The 15,096-nt window shown below is 29.6% G+C and overlaps 1 protein-coding gene and 1 pseudogene across 5 annotated transcripts; both read left to right on the forward strand.

The window, feature by feature from the left end:
- Window positions 1–249: 249 nt before the first annotated feature.
- On the forward strand, window positions 250–6,611 carry LOC107898969 (uncharacterized). Of its 5 annotated transcripts, none has more exons than XR_001684541.2 (6): window positions 250–892; window positions 995–1,327; window positions 2,670–2,706; window positions 3,827–3,947; window positions 4,049–4,153; window positions 6,120–6,611. XR_001684541.2 is itself a non-coding variant. In XM_016824543.2 (5 exons), the coding sequence occupies exons 1-4, from the start codon at window positions 733–735 to the stop codon at window positions 3,942–3,944; spliced, it is 459 nt and encodes a 152-aa protein (XP_016680032.2). In that variant the 5' UTR covers window positions 258–732; the 3' UTR covers window positions 3,945–3,947; window positions 4,049–4,224. The 5 variants fall into 5 exon arrangements, 1 of the variants encoding a protein (XP_016680032.2); XR_005911924.1 differs by having other exon boundaries at window positions 254–892; window positions 995–1,138; window positions 3,850–3,947; XR_001684539.2 differs by having other exon boundaries at window positions 258–892; window positions 995–1,138.
- A 1,054-nt stretch (window positions 6,612–7,665) lies between these two features.
- LOC107898104 (O-acyltransferase WSD1-like) lies at window positions 7,666–9,759 on the forward strand (annotated as a pseudogene).
- Window positions 9,760–15,096: the final 5,337 nt, after the last annotated feature.

Below are 15,096 nucleotides of genomic sequence, written 5' to 3' on the forward strand. Positions count from 1 at the left end.
ATGATTAAATTATTTATTATTGATAATAATAATCTTATTAAAATTTAAATAACAATAACAATAACAATAATCATTTACCAAAACAAATTTATGCTAAGGGTATTCTAGTCATTTTAGTTTTTTCCATTATGCGATTACACCTCTATTCCATTCAACCAAACACAAGATTATTATTACGCCTCTATTCCATTACATTCAACCAAACAGTTAATTTGCTATTACACCACTAATCCAATACACCTCTAATTTCAATACACCTCTAATCCAATTCAGGGAACCAAACACACCCTCAGTGTTTTTCTCTGCCACCACCGTCTTCATCATCATCTTCACCTCTCCATCTTTTTGCATATATCTCAGAAGTGATGCTGTTGTTTTTACTTGAAAGCAAGCATATCAAAGCTTAAATGATCTATCATTTCCATCGAGTGTTAAGCTATCATAACTGCCGTTGATGTTAGATTGGATTGTCTTAAGCTTAGACCTTTTTCGAATTTTCCCTCTCAACTACTCTCTCTAAATCTCTCTTCTTCTTCAGCTGTTTGGCTCTTTTACTGTTCCTTAGATCCGATTTCTAATTTCAAAGGACTTTCTTTTTTTTCTTTTCCTTTTTGTGAAACGCTTGCAAAACTCTGCTTTTATCCACTCTTCTTCATTAATTTTTCTTTTTTTGTGTGCTTAATCTTGAAGAAGGGATAAAACCCTAGAAAAAAAAAGGGGGAATCCACAAGAATGATCGATGTGGAGAAGCTGATATCTTACAGTGACGACCTGGTGGAGGTATTGAAGGACAAAAGGGACATTAACAACTTGGCGCAGTGTTTTCAGCACTTTAACGATCTCCGCTCGCATTGCGATGCTGATTCTAACGAGGTTCATCGATTGCTTCGAGGTGTCTTTCCTTTTCTACTTATTCTTTTTTCCCCCATAAATTAAAAGGAGAACTAAGAAAGTAAAGCAAGATATTTTATTCTTTTTTGAAAAAAAAATGCAGAATATGAGGAAAAGATAGAAGCTTGCAAGAAGAAAACAGAACAGGCAAACTTGGAGGTTGCTGATGGTGCTGAAATGGAAAGTATCTGCAGAAGGAATACCAAGAAGAGCTTGAAAAAGAACGTGGACTTGAAGAGGAGCTTAGATAAGTATATGACTTTTGATATATATATTTAATGTTTTGGTGTTATGGTGTTTGATTGATTTGTTAAATCTTATTATATAAGAACACAGCTGTTAGCAATGAGATAATTGAACTAGATCGCCAGAGGGTTTCTATTGAAGAACGCAAGAAAAACCTAAAGAAATATGAGTAAGACAAACTCAAAGAACAGTAAGTATAGGAACTGATGTTTTTGTTAGCTTGAATGTGTTTTCTTGGACAAATAAGAGAATGATCTTGACTTTGAGTTCCATGTCTTTAACATTGGTTATCTGAAATAACATCTGTAGTATCTTGGGATTTGTCGGAACTGTTTTTCGAGGAACTTGAGATCTTTTGCTATGTTCAACAACATTTTCTTATTCAAGAATGTGTTGCAATAGCTACCATACTTTCCCAAGTTGTCTTTTGCTTGGTTGATGTCTTGAAAACGGGGGAAACTTGTTATGTGTCTCGAGGACAGCGAAGAAACTTTGATTTCCATGTATCTGCTCATTGCTCACACCATTGCTTTCTGTTCTGTATGTGGTTAACAGAGGTTGTCTTAATGATCATGCATTAATTATAAATTGATGATGTGTCATATAATCATTTATCAAAGTAAAAAAGAAAAAGGTAGATTGGAAGGTAAGGGATGGGTAGATAGGTGTTCGTACACGCGGTGGATGGGTTTTCCTTTTTGTCCCTCTGTGTGCGCAATTTTAATTTGTATTATTCATTCCTCCCCCAAAGCTTTTAGCTTTTAGCTTTGTTCTTTGCTTCTGTTTTTATTTTTACTTTTTCCAACAACAATAATCTTAGTAATTTATCCCACTTTTGCTCTCAAATCATCTCTACTCATTTCAACTTTTTTTAAGGCTAAACAAACTATTTATCCCTTCCCTTACATCTCATTTTACTTTCAAATTATTGGCATTTAATAAAAATGCAAAACATGTCACATTTTTATTGATTTTTTTTCCTATTTTAAGTATTTTAGAATGAAAATGATACTTTAATATCAAAGAATGATAAAAAAATTTAAATATCAAAATAAAAAATCAATATAGTCTAAGAGATAAATCATGACTTAAAGATCTTTTTTACACTAAAATATATTTCAAATTTTTTCATATTTTGAAATTTAATCCATAAAAATGTAAGTTTAATTGTTAACGGGGAAATTACCAATAAAAGCTCCTTTATTTTTAAAATTATCGAAATGGGCCAAGTCCTAAATTAATTACATTTATAATAATATAAATAATATAATGGCATGTGCATATAATATAAGACTAACATGCTTGTATAGAATATGACTAACATGCTAAAACTTAATGATCATGCATTCTGTCATTCAAAGAAAAATTGTCCCACGAGCACCTTTGATCTTTATTTTCTTTGTTACAATTCTCTTAGTATTATCAACTAATGCAGTCTTTTTTGACTAATATTTCTTTTCAAATTCTCTTCTCTATTTCTTTTTTCCCTAATTGAAGATAATCTAATATTGATTTGTATTATTGTTTTCCAGCCAAGAGAAGGAAGAATCTCGGGTTTCAGATTTTAAGGTATGTTGAAATTAGAGTTACATGTTAAATTTTCTATTTTCTTATTATTATTGGCTTAGTTGATTAATACGTGAAGGTTTTGTTTGGTTCAACTGATGAACTTGCTGAAAAGTATTTTCATGTATATTTTTGTCCTTTAATTAAGACAGATTAATCTTTTCGGTTTCTTTTTTCTTTTTAAATTGCATCGTTTCTTTTGCTATCATCCTTTACCATCTCGATATGGTGTGGGTGCTTGAAAGACGGTTATACCCTCGGCATTTATTTTTCGGGCTATCCATCTTTCACATTCACTATTTTTCTCTTCCTCCTTTCTTTGCGGAATTATTATGTTCATGAAAATTTTGTATTATTTGAAACTGGATTAAACCTTTTTTTTTCTTGGAGAAAATCTCTTCAGTTGTAAATACTTTTGAAAGCAGCCTATTTGTAATTATACGTTTATGTCATATTCCCCGAGCTTGCTAGTATAGGATTTAACTCATAAGATGAGCACCTGAGGTAACTAACAATTTCAAGTTTCAATTGTGCAATTAAAATCCATATTCTAAACTTTCCAACACAGTTTGGTGAAAGTTGAATAAGTTAATATCAATAAAGCACCAAATATTTACGTCAGATTGCACTTGTTTTGATTTCTATAAAGTTGTTTATGATAAGCTGATTAGAATTAGATCAAACATGCTAAGCATCAGGAAGTAGAAATCTATGCAAACAAAATGTCCTGGATTGTTTGTACAGGAAATGGGAACTTGAACTCTTATTCTTTTCCTGCTTTGGCTTTATGCTCATTTTTCCAGTAGACTTGATGCAAATATGGCCATGAGAATTTAGGCTCTTATTGGTTGTCACTTTTACTCCTTCGTTTCTCTAGTTGATTTTTGCTTCTTAAAAGGTTGCTAAAAAATAAATCTAAAAGAGAGAAGCAAAGTCGTAATTGATTGAGAATATATAAATGACTAGAATACTATAAAATTTCTAGTATGATTGTTCACGACCAGCTTGTTGTGAAAACATTTGTTTGCTATATCCCCGTTCATTTTTATTCTATAGTTAAGTTAAGTTGCTAATTTTATTTTCGTATCTACCTGTGTATCTGAATGATGTTTTATGAATACAGCCATGCTTCCAATAATGTGTTAGATGGGCTGAACATGTCTGATGGTCATTACTTCTACACGGGGTTAAGGGGTCACCACTCGGTGTGGGATTCTCATCTTTTTAATTATGGAAGCTGAGAAGTATGTACTTCTACCTAAACATTTCTTAATGAATAGCTTGTTTAAAGATTTTGGCTTCGTCCCTTCCAGTTGTAAATATTATTTCTTAATTGTTGCTTTAGGTACTAAGGTATCTTCTTTCAAATGCAAGATGGTGGCCGGAGGAGTATAAGTTTGATGGGTACAAATTTGATGGTGTGACTTCATGATGTACAAGATTTCCTTGAGTAAGTAAATGTATTATATCTTTTATTACCAAGATTTACTTGATTAAGAAAATGCATTGTATGTTTTATTACCTTGCATATGTATTATTTATTTTAGTTTTAATTCTAAATTTTTATTTTTACTTAAGAGTTCTAACTTTTGGATTTTAATTGTTTTATTAATTTAATATTTTAAATTCTAAATTTAAATTCATTAATTTTTATATTTAGTTTTAAAGTTGAAATTTTTGTAGAAAATTTAACTTAAATAATATTTTTTATTTCTTCTTAAAACATAATATAATATTAATCATAGAAATAAATATTATTTAAAAAAATTATTTTTTTAATAGCGGCGTTTGTGGGAAAAGTGTCGCTAAAAGTGATGATCTATAGTGACGTTTGTGGGAAAAGCGTCGCTAAAAGTGATGATCTATAGCGACGTTTGTGGGAAAAGTGTCGTTAAAAGTCATGATCTTTAGCGACGTTTGTGGGAAAAGCGCTGCTAAAGGTCTTGTTCTATAGCGGCGTTTGTGTGAAAAGCGTCGCTAAAGGTCTTGTTCTACAGCGGTGTTTGTTTCTAAAAACGCCGCAAAAGTTAGCGGCGGTATCAATAGCGGCATTTTTTGCGGCACTACTGAAAGCGCTGCTAAAAGTATTTGCGGCGTTAAAAAGCGCCGCTAAAGGTAAAAAAAGGCCGCTAAAAACCTGTTTTCGTGTAGTGTCTTTGGATTGAGGATTTCATCTATCTATTGAAAGATAACCTCAATCTCCCCTCCTGTCTCGTTCTCCACGATTGTTTTGGTTAGGAAGGGTTTGGCCGTTTGGTTTCACTGGCAATCTGAAGGGGTTTTTTTAGATGAAGTTTCTAGAGGTTGTTTTAGTTTTTTTTTTGTTTTTGTTGTGTTTTTTAAATTTGCTCCGGATGTTTTATTGTACTTTTTTTTATCTAGGCCCATAATAATAAACCAAACAGATTTTTTCAAAAAAAAATTCAACATTTAATATTTTAAATGTATTTAATAATTATTTTAATTTTTTACTTAATATAAAATTTTTAACAAAAAAAAGTTGAATAAGATAAATAGGTAGGTAGTTACTTATCACTTAATGTAAAAAATATTAATTTAAATTTTATTTTCTTAAAGAATTGGAATAACTTGCATTTTTACAAAATTGAGATATTCAAAGTATCATATTTATCTTTTATCCAGAACTATCCAAAATAATAAAAAATATGATATCAATAAGTTTAAAAATAAAAAATAAAAAATCTTTAAAACATAAGTATTTATTTCTATCAAACAATAAAATTATATTTCATACTTATATTTATTAATTCACCAATCAAATTTTAATATAAATTTCATACTTACAAAATTTTCTATTAAAAATTTTAATAACTAATCTTTGAAACTTTGATTTTTCAATTTATGAAACACACCCGTTAATTTTTCCATAATTGCAAGTAGACAAGTCAAGAAAATGAAAATTGGAAAAAGGAAAGAGAATTGTACAGAAAAGGTTTATTTTTTTAATCTTAGCCATTGATTTAATTAGGGTCAAATATAAATTTCTTTAGTTTTATAAGGATATAAATAGATTTGATTATGTGATGGATTGGATTCGAATAAGGTTTATATATAAGTTTAGGCTCGAATTTTATGGTTTGGGTTTGGTTCGAAAAATAGATTTAAAATTTTATCTTAATCTGATCTAATTTAAAAATGTTAAACTTAAGCTTAACCTACATACCTGTATTAAATTTTTTAAAATTATTTTTTATATAAAAAAGACTAATAATATTTTATTAATAAAGTTAGGATATCCGTTTGGATGAAAACGTAACATTGATGATGAGCAAACATCACCCACTAACGGTGGCTAAAATAAAAGCTGAATGGTAAATTATTAAACAACACAACATTGCATAATCATACGTTCTCCAATCTCATGGAACTGGGATCTACTATAAAAATTATACCAGATAAACAGGGCAAGCAAAACCCAAAGAAGATAGAACCTTCACTCAAGTAATATTTGTTGTTGGTGGTGAAGCTCAAAATAGAAACATGGCGAATGAGTTGAATGTCGAAGATGGTGAGTATTCAGAGCCAGTCAGTCCCACTGCATAGTATCTCAACAGCTCAGTGCTCTCCGTTTGCATTCTTGCTGTTTTGGACTCCGAAATTCCTGTCGATGATTCCCCAGCCTTGGGTTTGCTTAAAGATGTCTTCCTTCCCATTAGTCCTCGCTTCTCCTCCCTTATGGTACATATGATAATACATATACATATATATGTTCCACTTTATTTTCTCTTTCTATCTGTCTATCATTTTTATCATCTCTCTAATGTATACCTATATATGTTTGAGTGCTTTCTACACGTGTATTTAAGGGTTAAGGTCTGATTTTCAGCTTGGAGTTTCGATATTCAATTACTCTAGCTAATTTTATTATTCACAAATATATAAAACAACAACATCCTCTTATCCCTCATAAAGCTTCTTTCAACACTTGTTTTTCTTTGTTTGTCAAAGCTGCTTCGACAGCTGCAATATTGAGCTTGACATATTCTTTTTTGACAACAATTCAATAATTTTGAGAAACGAGAAAAACCTTCATTTAGATGCTTCAATTGCTATAATTTATCTTTATTAATTTTAAAGTCTGTGATTGAATCCTGTTTACCATTGTGATGTGAATACTAACCTAATTCTTACACTTACAAAGATAATAAACACTCAAAATCAAACTAATTTTATTATTCACAAATATATATAAAAGAAAAATATTACATAATTGCCGATAGTTATTTACTCAAGCCACCAATTCTTTCTCAATGCTCACACACCTTTTTTATTCTCTCTACTTATATTTACACAGACATGACCTATATATAGTTTTCTAAACCGTCTTAAAGTGTTGCCGCCTAAGACTATTCAAACATTGCTGCCATAATTATCCATCATCATATCTTTTAATATTTCAGGAAACTTCCAGAAAATTTATCGATATTTTCATCTTAGTCCTTAAAAAATCATCACCAAGCTGCCACGTTACTAGGTCAAGTTCTAGACCAATTCTTTTGACAGTTTGTTATCCACCTTGCAAGCCAATTTCTTTGTCACCTTATCTGCATGCTTAGCAGACTTTAAAAGTCAATTTGACTTCTAACAATAAATAGAGCAAACGAAAGTTAGACTGTTAAAAGAAATTAACTGTTAAAAAGCTATTAAACAGAGGTGGATAAGAGGCTGCCAGGAGCCTGGCCCCTTAAAATAGAAAATTTCTATTTAGACTTTTAAAATTTTTAAAAATTTTAAATCAGTAAAAGTAAAATTATACTTTAGCCTCCCTTAAAATTATAAAAATTTGATTTAATCCTTTAAAAATTATAAAGCTATAGATTATAAAAAATTAAAATTTCATTCCGCCCCTAAAAATTTGTCCTGGCTTCGCCCCTGCTGTTAAAGAAGTTAGTTTGTTGAACAGATTAGCAGCTTTAATATCCTGTCTATAAATATAGACTCATGTGTAGTTGGAAAGACAAGACCAAGAAAAACTCTTTTCATTTTTGTTAGTCTGTATTATAATCAAACAGATAGAACCTCTACTCAAGTAATATTTGTTGTTGGTGGTGAAGCTCAAAATAGAAACATGGGAATGAGTTGAATGTCGAAGATGGTGAGTATTCAGAGCCAGTCAGTCCCACTGCACAGTATTTCAACAGCTCAGTGCTTTCTGTTTGCGTTCTTGCTGTTTTGGACACCGAAATTCCTATCGATGATTCCCCAGTCTTGGGTTTGCTTAAAGATGTCTTCCTTCCCATTAGTCCTCGCTTCTCCTCCCTTATGGTACATATAATAATACATATACATATATGTGTTCCACTTTATTTTCTCTTTCTATCTATCATTTTTATTATCTGTCTAATGTATACTGTGTATGTTTGAGTGCTTTCTACACGTGTATTTGAGGGTTAAGGTCTCATTTTAAGCTTGGAGTTTCGATATTCAATTACCTCCGCTAACTATTTGAACTGATCATGAGAAACAGGTTGAAGATGAAAACGGGGTAAAGCATTGGAAGAAGGTTGAAGTAAAGCTAGAAGATCATGTAAACATCCCTAATTTCCCCTGAGGATTATCACCACAATCTTATGACAACCATCTAAGCAACTATCTGTCCAAGATAGCAATGGAACAGCTCCCACATAATCGGCCACTATGGAATATTCATATCATCAAGTACCCTACTAGCAACGCAGCTGGTAATTTAATATTCAAGCTTCATCATTCTCTGGGTGACGGCTATTCTCTCATGGCTGATCTTCTCTCTTGTCTACAAAGAGCTGACAGTCCTTCGGTTCCACTGACATTTCCTACACTTACTTCTGCCCCGAACCCAAATCTTTCCGTCGGAGGTACCAGCATATTCAGGAACATTCCTAAAGTGTTACGGTCAGCCTTCAACACTGTATCAGATTTTGGATGGAGCTTGATGAAAAGCAGCTATGTTGAAGATGAAATTAGTTTGATAAGATCTGGGAATCCCGGGGTAGAGTTCAAGCTAGTTTTAATTTCAACAATGACATTTTCACTTGATGACATCAAACAAATCAAGACCAAGCTTAGAGTGGTACGTTTTTTTGGTACTAGCTTTTATCTCACATTTAATAACACATTAAATCTGCCTAACTTTCATGCATTTCACATTTAATAACTCATTACATCTGACTAACTTTCTTGCATTTAATTATATTTAAATACTTTTATGGATTAAATTAAATGTTAAGGAGATGAAATAATTTGATTAGGTAAGAATATATAATTTATAGCAAGTATATATAAATGATTAAATAATTTATTCACATATCTAAATATTTATTGACACTAATAATGTATTTGAGAATCTACATTTCTGCAATTTTCTTTCTAGAGAAACAAAAGTTGGTTGTTGAATTAACTTCCTTTCCTTTTTTGGGTTCATTTATCAGACAATAAATGTTGTGATAACGGGAATAATTTTCCTTGGGACTCGATTATACATGCAAGAAGGAAGGAATAAGTCGACTAATGAACATTCAACAGCACTAGTGCTGCTGAATACTAAGGCCATTCGAGAGTACAAGTCAGTGAAGGAGATTCACAAACCCTATGCTGAGAAGGTATGGGGAAACCAGTTCGCCTTCTTGCATAATTCAATACCTGAATTAACTAGTTTGGAATCTTTGAATCCACTTGATTTTGTGTGGAAAGCTCATAAACTTATCCAAAGATAGCGAAATTCGGGTGCTGTTTTTCTTACAGTTCGCCTTCTTGAGTGGTTCAGGAAATTTAAAGGCCCGAAGTATCTTCTTTCCTACTTCATCAATATTTATATTTGAAGCATACTATACAGTATTTCCAAATGTTTTTAACATTAAATCCAAAATCCAACAATTTTAAAACTCCAAACAAAAAACAAATTTTTTTTCCAAATCCGAGACCCTATTTATATGTTCTAATTAGAATTCTAACAAGTTAAATTTGAAATTGAATATGTTTTTATCATAAAGAATCAACAACTAAAGCACATTCGACTTGAACTCAAGTTAGTCAAAATTCAAAATTAATTTAAACTTGAAATTAACTCAACCTAAAATAATTTAGACTCAAAATTATTAAAATTTGAAATAATTCGATCAAATGAACACTTAAATTAAATATAATTATTTAAAAGATCCTAAAAAATATTCAATTTATTTATACTAGTAACAATAAAAAAATATTCAAATTAAGAATACTAGTAACAATAAAATATTTATACTAAATAATAACTACTTTTGTTTATCCAAAAATATTTTCCTTGGTTTTACACATTATAAATTAATTGATTTAAATCTATAATAAATATTTTATTTTATTTCAAAAAATATTTTTGATAATTATTAATTTCATTATAAATTAATCTATTAAAAAATTTCTTTAATTTCTATTTAACATTATTTTAAGATTAAAAATTTGAACCTTATCTCTTTTAATAATGAAATAAAAATATGATTAAAAATACAAATAACTTAACTCTAAAATGTAGATTCAAAATAATATGTGTATTAAATAAAACTTAAATAAATAAACATGAAATAACCATAATTTGAAATGATTCGAATTCAAGATAACTTGAAACTTTTAAACTCTAAATTAACCCGAACCAAAACCAATCCTGTAACAGCCCGTTTTTAGTGGAATTAGAACAGTAGTTTCGGGACCACAAATTTGAGGTCAAAAAATTTATTTTAATATTATTTTGTGATCTACAGCATGATAGTATTATCGTATAAAATATTTGTTAAGAAATTTTACCGTTTGCATGTTCAATATATTAAAAAGGACTAAATCGCGTAAAGTGCAAAAGTTGTGTTCTATTAGCTTAAGTATTAAATAGCTATAGAACTTTAAAGTGGAGGTTCTTATATGGTAATTAGAACATTATACCCTCCAGTTTTCACACGGCCTAGCACACAGCCTGACACATGGGCATGTGAGGTTATTTCAAAAGGTACACGGCCTGACACACAGGCATGTGGTTTGGCCGTGTGACGCAAGTCAGTGAGTTACATGGGCACGGACACGGGCTGGGACACGGTTGTGCCCCTATTTTGAATGCCCACACGGCCTGAGACACGAGCATGTGTCCTTTGCACCTTTAAAAATTTTCCATGTTTTCTGAAAAATTCTTTGAGTACTCGGTTTAGTCCCGACTTGTTTTTAATGTTTATTTTGGGCCTCGAGGGCTTATATTAGGGACTGCATGATTGAATTTGATTGATTTCTAAAATGAATGTGATATAAAAAAATGAAATGTCTGTTTATTTGATTGTAAGTCCAGTAAAGCTCTGTAACCTTGTTCCGGCGTCGGATACAGGTTAAGGGTGTTAAAAATCCGATGGATCTAATTGTGCTATAAATTTAATATATATGATTTTTTGTATATATAAAAGGTTAAAGTAGGTTGTAAGTCCCTATCTTTTTGAAATTTAATTTTTATATTGAAAAATAAAATTTCTTTATTTTTTATTTAAAAATACCAATCCAATAATTAATACTATTAATAAATATTTCAAAATTTCTCATTAATACACCCATACAATTAAACCAACTTTTATACATCTACTTTTCCAACCATAATAAAAACAATCTTAAACCCTGAACCAAATACATCTAATTTAAGGTATGAATAGTAGTGAAAGGCAAATTAGAAGAAAGAGCAAAATCAATAATATTTTGCATATATAACAGGCAATAGCCAAATACATCTACAATACAATAAAGAACTCCAGCATGACACTCTCCAACATGATTGGACTGGTGGAACGAATGGCATTGGCTAATCATCCAATTAAAAGCTTGTATTTTATGGTAGCTGGCGAGCCTAAGGTCTGTTGACGGATTTTATATATAGATAAAATCAATCATATGTATATAGCAGATGGATTTGATGAATGCATTTGGTGTTTGCAGAGTCTAAGCATAACAATGATTAGCTACATGGGAAAGTTAAAGGTTGCTTTTAAAACCGAGAAAGACTCCATTGATCCCGAAAAGTTGAAGTCATCTATCCAGACTGTTTTTGAGATGATACTCAAGGCTGCACATGATATTGCTTAATTATGTCAATTTCAAATTCTATAGGAATAATTGTATTCTACCCTTGCTTTATTTCGAGTTAGGAATAAGTGTGTTATATTTGACATAAGATGTCTTATTTAGAAAGAAAAATATTTATGCAAATGTGTGCTATATACATTTATTTTTTAAATGACTAGGCTTTTTTTTTTCTACAATTCTTTTCTTCATTTCTATCATATTTTTATTTTTGTTAAATTGGAGAAAGTTAGTAGTACCATTAACTTGTTAATATATAGCATCTTGACGTTCATATGATATCTTACATCACGGTCCATTTGTATTTATTATTAATGTAGTATTATTTTTATTTTATATGTAATATATAAAATTTTTAAAAATTAGAAATTTTTAATTTTTAAAAACCAGAAAATATTAAAAATTAAAAAAAAAATCAAAAGAAAATCTTTAAGAAATCATTTCAATTTTCACATAGACAATCATAGCATGAAAGATGAACTTTCCTATTACAATTTATTGTGAATTTAATATTTTTCGTAAAACTTAAAAAAGAAAAGCTTAATGGGAGAGAACTACTTATACCAATATAAAATTAAAGAGTTTTACATATTTTCTTGACACTTAATCAAAATTAAACTAATGGTTAAAATTAAAAAATGATATTTTTTATACTATTTTCTTTCCTTTTCTACTTATTCTTCAACCAATCAGTTATCCTCTGCAAATATGAAAATGCTAAAAAAACCCTTTATATTAAGTCTAGATCTAAAATGAATTCTCATTTAAATATAAAAAAAAAACATCATTTTCCTTGGGACTCGATTATACATGCAAGAAGGAAGAAATAAGTTGAATAATGAACGTTCAACAGCACTAGTGCTGCTGAATACTAGGGCCATTCGAGAGTAGAAGTCAGTGAAGGAGATGCACAAACCCTGTGCTGAGAAAGTATGGGGAAACCAGTCCGCCTTCTTGCATGTTTCAATACCTGAATTAACCAGTTTGGAATCTTTAAATCCGCTTGATTTTGTGTGGAAAGCTCAGAAACTTATTTAGAGACAGCGAAACTCGGGTGCTATATTTTTCTTATAGCTCGCCTTCTTGAGTGGTTCAGGAAATTTAAAGGCTCCAAGGTATATTCTTTCTAACTTTATCAATATTTATATTTGACGCATACCAAATGTTTTTAACCTGAATATGTTTTCATAATGAATAGTTAACAATTCAAATAACTTCAACTTAAGTTAATCAAAATTCAAAATAAATTTAAACTTGAAATTCGCCCACTTATTAAAATTCAAAATAGCTCACACAAATGTCCAATTAAATTAAATGTCATTTAAGAAATAGTAAATTCTATTCAAATTATTTATATTAGTAACAATAAAATATTTATACTAAGTGTTGAACAAAGAAAGACTATTTATACTAAGTAATAACTACCTTTGTTTATGGTTTTATATACTATATAATTTTATTTATTTAAATTTATAATAAATATTTTAGTTTATTTCAAAAACTGTTTTTGATAATTATTAATTTAATTTATTAAATAATTTATTTAACATTATTTTAAGATTAAAATCTCCACCATATCTCTTTTAATAATCAAATAAAAATATGAGTAAAAGTTCAAATAATTTAACTCTAAAAATATGTGTATTAAATTAAACTTGAATAAATAAAGATGAAATATTCAAATTCAAAATAATTTGAAATTTTTAAAATCCAAATTAATCCCACCCAAAATCAATCCGTAAGTCTAATTGAGTTATAAATTTAATATATATGATTTTTTTATATATAAAAGGTTAAAGTAGGTTGTAAGTCCTTATCTTTTGAAATTAATTTTTAAATTTAAAAATAATAAAAAAATTTATTTTTATTTAAAAATCTCAATCTAATAATTAATACTATTAATAAAATTTACAAAATTTATCATTAATACACCCATGCAATTGGACCAACTTCATAAGAAGTATTGTTACATACATCTACTTTTCCAACCATAATAGATACAATCTTAAACCCTAATCCAAATACATCTAATTTAAGGTTATGGATAGAGAAAAGGCCAAATTAGAAGAAAGAGCAAAATCAATAATATTTTGCATGTATAACCGGCAACGGCCAAATACATCTATAGCACAATATTAAAGAACTCCAGCATGGCACTCTCCAACATAATTGGACCGGTGGAACAAATGGCATTGGCTAACCATCCAATTAAAAGCTTGTATTTTATGATGGTCGGCGGGCCTGAGGTCTATTTATAGATTATATACATAATCAATCATATGTATATAGAATATGGATTTGATGAATGCATTTGGTGTTTGCAGATTCTAACCGTAACAATGTTTAGCTACATGGGAAAGCTGAGGGTTGCTTTTAAAACTGAGAAAGGCTTCATTGATCCCGAAAAGTTGAAGTCATCTATCCATAATGCTTTTGAGATGATGCTCAAGGTTGCACAAGATATTGCTTAATTAATTCAATCTCAAATTCCAGACACAATTGTATTCTACCCTTGCTTTGTTTTGGGTTAGGAATAATTGCTTTATATTGACGGAAGAATCTTAAATACATGCAATGCTATAACAGTGTTTTACTTCAATTACATAATATGTCTCATTTAGAAAGAAAAATATTTATGCAAGTGTGTGTTTATAAAATATTTATGTGTCTTACTATGGTATTCACCATTAGCAGCCCGCTACCCGATTACTTGATTGGGTCTCGACTTGTAGTCTACATGATTTGCACCCTGAATTCGCACATGAGGTGCTCGTGTCCTTCCATGAGCTCTCACAATGTGTGTTCTCACCACCATGCCGGCGAACCCACACAAAGAAAACACGTGTTATATTAACGGAAGAATGTTAAATACATGCTATGTTTTACTTCAATTACATAAGATATTTCATTTAAAAAGAAAAATATTATGCAAATGTGTGTTTATAAAATATTTATACGTATATATATTTATCTTTTAAATGAATGGTAAGTTTTTAAAAGAAAGTGGTAGGGTTTTTTTTTCTACAAAATGACTTTTTAGCACTTTATTTTTGAGCTGTAAAAATAAATCAATTTAATCATTTTTTTCTTTATTTAGCTATTATATATATTTTTTGTTAAATTAGCCAGAATCATATTGGAAAAAGTTAACAGCACCATTAACATGCTAATATAGCATTTTGACCTTAATATGATATCTTACGTGACGGTCTACCTGTATTTATTATTAATGTAGTAGTATTTTATTTTATATGTAATATATAAAATTATAAGAAAATTAATTTTTAAAATTAGAAAATATTAAAAAATTAAAAA

This window comes from Gossypium hirsutum, chromosome D04 (assembly GCF_007990345.1).
Source record: "Gossypium hirsutum isolate 1008001.06 chromosome D04, Gossypium_hirsutum_v2.1, whole genome shotgun sequence".
NCBI classification, from domain to species: Eukaryota; Viridiplantae; Streptophyta; class Magnoliopsida; order Malvales; family Malvaceae; genus Gossypium; species Gossypium hirsutum.

Coding starts and splice junctions, on each gene's coding strand:
- LOC107898969 (XM_016824543.2), top strand. CDS start 733: ATGATCGATGTGGAGAAGCTGATATCTTACAGTGACGACCTGGTGGAG. Junction 893..994: donor GGTTCATCGATTGCTTCGAG/GTGTCTTTCCTT, acceptor AAAAAAATGCAG/AATATGAGGAAAAGATAGAA. Junction 2,707..3,826: donor CTCGGGTTTCAGATTTTAAG/GTATGTTGAAAT, acceptor TTATGAATACAG/CCATGCTTCCAATAATGTGT.